The 7,894-nt window shown below is 37.9% G+C and overlaps 1 protein-coding gene across 1 annotated transcript in view; it reads left to right on the forward strand.

The window, feature by feature from the left end:
* Nucleotides 1–7,894, forward strand: part of Atp9b (ATPase, class II, type 9B) — a 181,862-nt gene that overhangs the window by 109,982 nt on the left and 63,986 nt on the right. The window contains exon 11 of the mRNA XM_013026118.1: nt 7,030–7,172. Within this exon, the coding sequence (XP_012881572.1) occupies nt 7,030–7,172 (143 nt within the window). The remainder of the gene's footprint in view (nt 1–7,029; nt 7,173–7,894) is intronic.

Below are 7,894 nucleotides of genomic sequence, written 5' to 3' on the forward strand. Positions count from 1 at the left end.
GGTAGCCTGCAGAGCGCACCTGCGGAGCAGTCGCGTGGGGCGCTGGTAGCCTGCAGAGCGCACCTGCGGAGCAGTCGCGTGGGGCGCTGGTAGCCCTCGTCTCTGTAGCATCACCTCTTTGGTGCACATTCCGTATTTTAGTCGATATCTAAAAATGGTCTTATCAGTGCGGGACCAAATAGATTTTTCACTTCAAATGAGGCATATGCAAGCAATAGTGGCAAAAATGTGTTTGGCAAAGATAATGGTGCCCATTCTGAGACACATTTTTTTAGTATGTCAGGCGCTAGAGCATGCCTGTGGGAGGCTTGACTGTGGCATGCCCAGACCCCTGGCTTGAGAAACAGTCAGCAGGCATCCTGCTCAGAGCCTCCTCGAGGAGGCCAGGCTGTCGAGAAACAAACTTCTGAAGGTTGATTGCAGAACGTTCTTAGGAATTTCCTCCTGTTACTTTCAGGTCCCGTGAACTTTTATGGGTTCTGAAGACAAGCATCTTCACTACATCATCTTCCACGTAGAATGCTAAGTGAAAATAGTATTTTCAACTTTCTTACACCTAGGAGTGGTATTCAGAATTGATTGTTTTGGGGAAATTTGGAAATGTTAAGAGATACTAAAGGGATACTCACTATTTGGAAAGTATGGACATATATTAGAGAGAAGGCATGGAATATGGCTGCACAACATTTTAATGAAGAGGAGATAGAGTAGGTCCATTAATCAAAGATCCGCTCAGCCTTCTCAGAGAACACAGCTGTCTCATGTTGACTTAACTTTGCAGCGAGAGTTAATCCTTAGACGTAGTGAACAGTTGACTGTTAGAGGAACACATTCTGTTGCATGCACTGGTATCTGATGGTATGTTCTTAGAAAGGCCTTGAGCTGTCACTGGTCAGGAGGGTATTTGATTGTCTTCTAGATGTGAGGCGTGGCGTGCCATTCTGTGGACTTTGTTGCATACTGCAACATGAGCTGTCATGGTTCCTGCAGTTCAATAAGACAGTCTGATTTTTATCCTTCTGCTTTGGGGCAGTCATCTCATCTCATTTTTTTCCCTTGCTCCTTCTCTCTCTTCACAGGAAGGACAAAATATCTAAAATAGTGTTATTTCTGACCTACTCAAACCCTTCCCCCAAAAGAAACATACAAAGTCAAAATCATTAAGAAGTTTATGCTGCTTTTTTTTTCCATGCATGCTAGGCCCACACTCAACCACTGAGCTATGTAACTTTTTTTTCCCTATGAGATGTGTTCGTTATTTTCAGATATCTCAATATATACATTATAGCTATATATGTGAAGATACACATGTATAGTGTTTTCTCTCTAGGAAATAAAATATCCATTTAATCTGTTTGAGAGGGAAAAAAATGGCATTCAATAGCAGGTTGGCTAAGGTACTCCTTTTTCCGTCCTTTTGAACCCCGATAAATTAGAACTTTCTAAGATTATGTAGGGAACCCATATGAGAGATTTCTGTGATAAAGCATCTTTTCTAGGTTTTAAACACATTGGAAATGTTATGACAGAGAGAGAAAGGACTGAGCAATCTGGTTTTATTATACCATTCTCTATCCCTCTCTAAAGCTACATATAACAGCCATCCAGCATGGAAGCCCTAATGTTCAACGTCAGTACGCGCTCTTATGTTGCAGAGTTAAGTTGGAACACGTGCTTAAGAGGGTTCCTTTAAACTTTTTCTGTCATTTATATTGTCTGTTTTTATATGAAGAAAATCTTTTTGTTATCCATTATCAGTTCCCTTTTTATTTAAAAAAATGAGGTTTTGTGACTCCTAGAGCTTCTCTCTAGGCCACATGAAGATTGTCTTCTGTTTATCTTTTACAAAATATTTTTTCCATTTTCTCTTTGTACTTTCTAATTAATCCTCAGCTCTTCACATATTAATTCTAAATAAATTTAGAATAAATCCAGATTTTAGAATAACTTAAACTTTTAGTTAGTGATGTGAAAGTTTTTTTAATGTGATATGTGGTTAGAGTTTCCAGACCCCATTTTCCCCCTATATTTATTATCTCAGCATCCTTCATAGAAAGACTCTTCCCTAGGGAATTGTTGTCACCTCTGTCACCTGAGGCCTGTCTGGAGAACTTGATTTTGTTTCTGTGGCCTGCTTGTCTATTCCTGACCAAATGGCAGCCTGTCATAAACATATCTTTGTGATAAGTCATTATTTGACACAAGGCTTTCCTTGTATTCTTCAAGAGTGCTTGGACCCTTCTTGGTCATGAATTTGGCATAGTTCTTAATTTAATTTAGGTCCTTAATTAACATTTCCCCACAGAAATGAATGATCATTCTTATTAGAGCAATTCTTAAATACTTGATATTTTTAAATACCATTGTAAGTATTTTAAAGTCCTATTTAATATCTCTTTATTGCTGGAATAAAGAAAATATTTTTTTTTAATTTTTAATTTTTTTTTGTGCCTGTCCTTGGGCTTGAACTCATGGCCTGGGTGCTGTCCCAGAGCTTTTGTGCTCAAGGCTACCGCTCTCCTACTTGAACTACTTCCTGCTTTTTGCTGGTTAATTGGAGATAAGTCTCCCAGACTTTCCTGCCCAGGCTAGTGGCCAACTGTAGTTCTCGGCACTCAGCTTTCTGAAGTAGCTAGGTTTACAGCCATAGTGCTTAGCAAAAAATATTTTATTAAATATTGGCACTTAATCAGAGTATGTTGAATTTTCCCTGTATAATTGTGTCATAGGAAACAATGACAGCAATAGGTTTGAACTCAGAGCCAAATGCGTTGATACTCTACTACTTGAATCATACCCACAAGCCCTCAGATCTTACATTAGGGTCTTTAATTCATTTTGAATTGACTTTTGCACAGGGTGAGAGAGAGGACTATGGTCTCAGTCACCTGCATGTGGGCATCTAGGTTTCCCAGCACCATTTATTAAGGAGACTATCTTTTCTCCATTGTGTTTTTGACATCTTTATCAAGAATCAGATAACTATAGTTATGTGATTTTATTTCTGGGTCTCACATTCTAATCCTTAGTCTATGTATCTTGTTTTTGTTCAGTACGAGGGTGATTTTTGTTACGATGGTCTTGTAATATAATTTGAAGTCAGGTATTAGGATACCTCTAGCATTGTTCTTTTTATTCATGATTGTTTGGGCTATTCAGGGTTGTTTTGTGTGTGTGTGTGTGCTTCCATGTGTATTTTAGGATTTTTTAAAATTTCTGTGAAAAATGTCATTGCAATGGTGATGGGAATTATAATGGTTCTGTAGATCACTATCAGTAATATAGCCTTTTGACAATATTAATTCTGCCAGTCTGTAAAAAGTGGATGATCTTTCCATCTTGTAATGTCTTCTTTAATTTCTTTCTTCAGTGTTTTCTACTTTTTTTTTACCATAGAAGTCTTTCACTTCCTTAGTTTGGTTTATTCTTCGATGTTTTATTCTTTTTGAACTGTATGAGTGGGATTATTTTCCTGATGTCTTCCTCTGCATGTTCACTGTTGGTGTTTTTTTTTAAGCTATTGATTTTTGTATATTGCACTTGTATCTGCTGAAAGTGTTTATCAAATATAAAGATTTCTGGTAGAGTCCTTAGGGTCTTGTAAGTATGGAATCATTTCCTCTGCAAATAGGAGTAGTTTGACTTCTTCCTTTCTATTGGTACTTCTTTTATTTCTTCCTCTTGCCTTACTGCTCGGCCTAAGAATTTAAGCACCAAACTGGATTAGACTAGAAAGAATGATGAGAAGAATAGATGTTGTTTGTTTGCCCTGTAAGGCAAGGGAGTGAGCGTGTTGTCCTCCACTGTTCGGTTTGTTAAAGGCATTTGTTCCACTGACGGTCATCTACCCAACAGGCAGCAGGACCTGTTAGTTCTGGAGATGCGGTGCCCCTCTATGCCGTGCAGGCGTGGCTCACACGGGGAAATGACATAATGTGTGCCACCACCCAACAACACTAAGAAGACTTCTTATAAAGTAGCATATCTGTATCCATTTGGCTCTGTAATTTACAAGAAAAGGTTTTGATGACTTGTGATAAAAGTTCTGATGAAAATTACTTCTGTTTTCTTTTGCTCAGATCAGACTCTGCATGTGCATTATTTCGGTAGATTCATTCCCTGAGGAAAATTGTGTGCATATCTTATGCTGGAGGGGGGACTGGCTCACCTGGCAGTGATCAGTGGTGAGGTTTAATTGTACAAATTAGAGCTTGAATATAGCCAGCATCCTGGGGCCTAAATGGGATCATATTGTGTATTTTAGGTAACTGCACTTCAGATTTATTTGGCTCAAATTACTTCCTCAGTCCTTTTTGTAACTATAGGATTAAAATATTTAGACAGGAAACTACCATTAAGGCAATCATATGTCCTAAAATTTAGTTCATGTCTTCCCATAGCGAAAACTGGATTTTTAATGTTCTTATTGATAACATCCATGAGCACACTGTTGGCCCAAGATGATTCATTTTCCTATTTACTAGCAGTAAAGGTCATAAATGTTCATTTAATCATCAGAAATAGCCTCCATTTACCTGGAATGGGTGGGTCAACAACAGTTTCACAATTCCTGAATAAGCAGTAGATGAACTTCAAGAGCCCTCATGTTTATTCCCCACTAACCTGTTTGCACAAACCTTTAAATGTGAGACTTGAATATATTTTGTGGAATCACAGATCGTGACTCAGTTGATATTTAACAGTTGCATAGAGGTCTAGGTTTTGAAATTCTTCAAAATTAGGGCATTGTATCTGGTGCCAGTGGCTTATGCCTGTAATTCTAGCTACTCAGGATGCTGAAATTTGAAGGTCACAGTTTGCAAGCCAACCCAGATAGGAAAGTCCATGAGACCCTTTTCTCCAATAAACTTCTCAGAAAAAGCTGGAAGTAGCACTGTGGCTCAACTGATAGAGTGCTAGCCTTGCGCCCAAAGAGGTTCAGGGAGAGTGCCAAGGCCCTGAGTTCAAGCCCCAGGACAGGCCAAAAAATAAAATAAAATAAATTAGGGCATTGCTAAGAAGGAAGTTAAGCATAGTGATAAAAATTATTCTATTAGCTTAGTATTTGAAATAAGCATCTTACAGACTTTTTGCATGAAAAAGCAGATTACTTCATTAATACTTGATCAAAATATACTATATGACTCCCAGTACATCTCTGTATAGGATTATTATCTTAGTGAAGGAAATACACGTTACTGTTTTTTACCTTTCTGTGGGTGCTTGTTCTATTTATTTTTGTACCCTAATGATGCTTTCTTTAACAACAGAAATTATTTTATTAAGCAAAAAATTGCTCATGGTTGAGTATAAAGGGACCTTGAAGATGTTTCTTTAATTGCTACTAACACCCAGAGCCTCTTGCTTTCACTCTGTTTTTGAATTTGACTTTTGCACAGGGTGAGAGAGGGGCTCTACTCACCTACATGTGGACATTTAGTTTTCCCAGCACCATTTATTCAGAAGACTGTCTTTTCTCCACTGTATGTTTTTGACATCTTTGTCAAGAATCAGATAACTAGTTGTGTGGTTTTGTTTCGGGGTCTTGCATTCTACTCCATTGGTCTACCAGTCTGTTTTTGTTCAGTGCCAGGCTGGTTTCTGTTACTGTGGCCTTGTGATATAGTTTGAGGTCATTGTTCTTTTTGTTCATGATGGTTAGGGCTATTTAGGGTTTTTTGTGCTCCCATGTGCATTTTAGGGTTGTTGTCACTGGAATTGGGCTGGTGCTCTACCATCTGATCTGTGCTTCAACTTCCATCTTTTTGCTAGTCAGTAGGAGATAAGGGCCTCTCTCTGCCCTGGCTGGCTTCAAACTGCACTGTTTACATCTCAGCCTCCTACGTAGCTAGGATTACAGGTATAAGCCACTGTCTTTAATAAAGACTTTAGTTTTTATGTTTTTTTAAAGATGTAAATTCTGGACAGGTAAGGCACAAGTTATAAATATTTAATGCTCTTTAACATATATACTTCACTGATTATGATTTCTAAAGATTTTTTACACATGTATTTATTAATAGACTAAGCCATATCAGTAGGTCCCAAAATTTGATTCTCAGCAAATCCTCTCAGTGGTGTACGTATCTGCTGGTTTTTATAGCATTAAACTAGAGACAGTATTTTCCAAATGATATGTAGGGAAGAACTGTACCAGGCTCACTTGCAGGATGATACAATTTTGGTATGTGGTGCCATGTCGCTGCCTTTTAGTAGGCCTGGAAAATTCTCCTGGAGGTCATCTATTTCATTCCATACTTTAGGTGGGATTATTTCAGAGTTGTCTCAGGTACAATGATCCATTCTGTGTTTTAAATTACAGTCTTATCATACAGCATAAAAGATGAATATTAAAGATAACTAGAAAGCAGAGACACGGCTCTGCATTGATCCTGTCACATCCTACTTGTTTCTGGGTATAGACATTCAACTCACATGAGACATTCAAAATAAATAAACTTTAAGACCCATTTTTTGTATTTATTTGCCATAACCCTTACTTTATTTCCTTAATCATGTTTATTCCACTGTCCTTTGAGCTTATAGTCCTTTGGGGCTTAAGGGGGAACTTAGAATCTTACTTCCTCTGGTTCTATAACACATGCAGGGGGAAGGAGCTCACACTTTTCTGTCACCTTAAAATATCTGGGATGTAAAACCATTTGTTAAATACCCACAAATTTAAGTATCTTAAAAGTCTGAAATCACCAGGTGCTAGTGCTCACGCATGTAATCCTAGCTATTCAAGAGACTGGGATCTGAAGATCTCAGTTTATATCCAGCTTGGGCAGGAAAGAGAAAACTCGAAGTGGAGCTGTGGCTCAGCAAAGCTCAGGGATGGTGCGTAGGCCCTGAGTTCAGTCCCTACATCCAACAACATCAACAACAACAAAGGTCTGAAATCAAACTTCCTAATTTGCATGAAACTTAAGAATGCATATAAGATATGGTTGTTTACATGATACTATAAGTGTGCTTATATCATATGGATTAGAAGCACTAATGATAAGCAATGTTCTTACTTGGCAGTCTGCGTGTGAACTTGGACATGGGCAAGGCAGCATACGGATGGATGATTATGAAAGACGAGAGTATCCCTGGCACAGTTGTTCGTACCAGCACCATACCAGAGGAGCTGGGACGTCTGGTCTACTTACTGACAGACAAAACAGGTAGTGCTCTCGTTTGCTTGCCAAATGACACCCAATCAAAAATACTCTAGTTGCACTTGCCCACACATGGATGTGGGTGTCATCATAAACTGTTGAGTTCACACTTACAGTTTGAAAACGAAACTGTAAAGCTGTCTTTGACAACTGCTCATATAACTTCATCTTCTAATGTGTGTAATATCCTCAGAGTTAGCAAAATGTTACGCTCCTGGAACTTGGCTGTTTACCTTTGTATTTTGAATGTTCTATAATCCAACAGGTATTTTCTAACTCTCCTGTCCAGGCTGGTTTTGAACTGCAATTCTCAGATCTCAGCCTCCTGAGTAGCTAATATTACAGGCATGAGCCAACCAGTGCCCAGCTTAAAGGATGATCCTTGTAACCATTAAAAGACATGCAGATTTAACAATCACATTCTTCTAAAGAGCTTTGCTTCAACCATCCTACCCTACAGCTTTGTGCTCAAAATACTTGTCCTTATATTGTATTTTTTCTTTCAGTCAAATAATTCTTACAAGTTATGAACATACCAAATATAGGACAAATAAAAAGAATCTACTACTCTAATAAAAGCCATAGGCAAAAGTTAAAATTCCTCATTGATTTATTGATATGTGACTTAAATTCCTTTGTTAAGTAACTAGAAATGAAAAAATATGTATATAACATGATTAAGTAAATATATCTCAAAACAAGATTCAATATAATTTTTTTTTTTTTTT

The sequence above is a fragment of the Dipodomys ordii genome, unplaced genomic scaffold (genome assembly GCF_000151885.1).
Source record: "Dipodomys ordii isolate 6190 unplaced genomic scaffold, Dord_2.0 Scaffold91, whole genome shotgun sequence".
NCBI lineage: Eukaryota > Metazoa > Chordata > Mammalia > Rodentia > Heteromyidae > Dipodomys > Dipodomys ordii.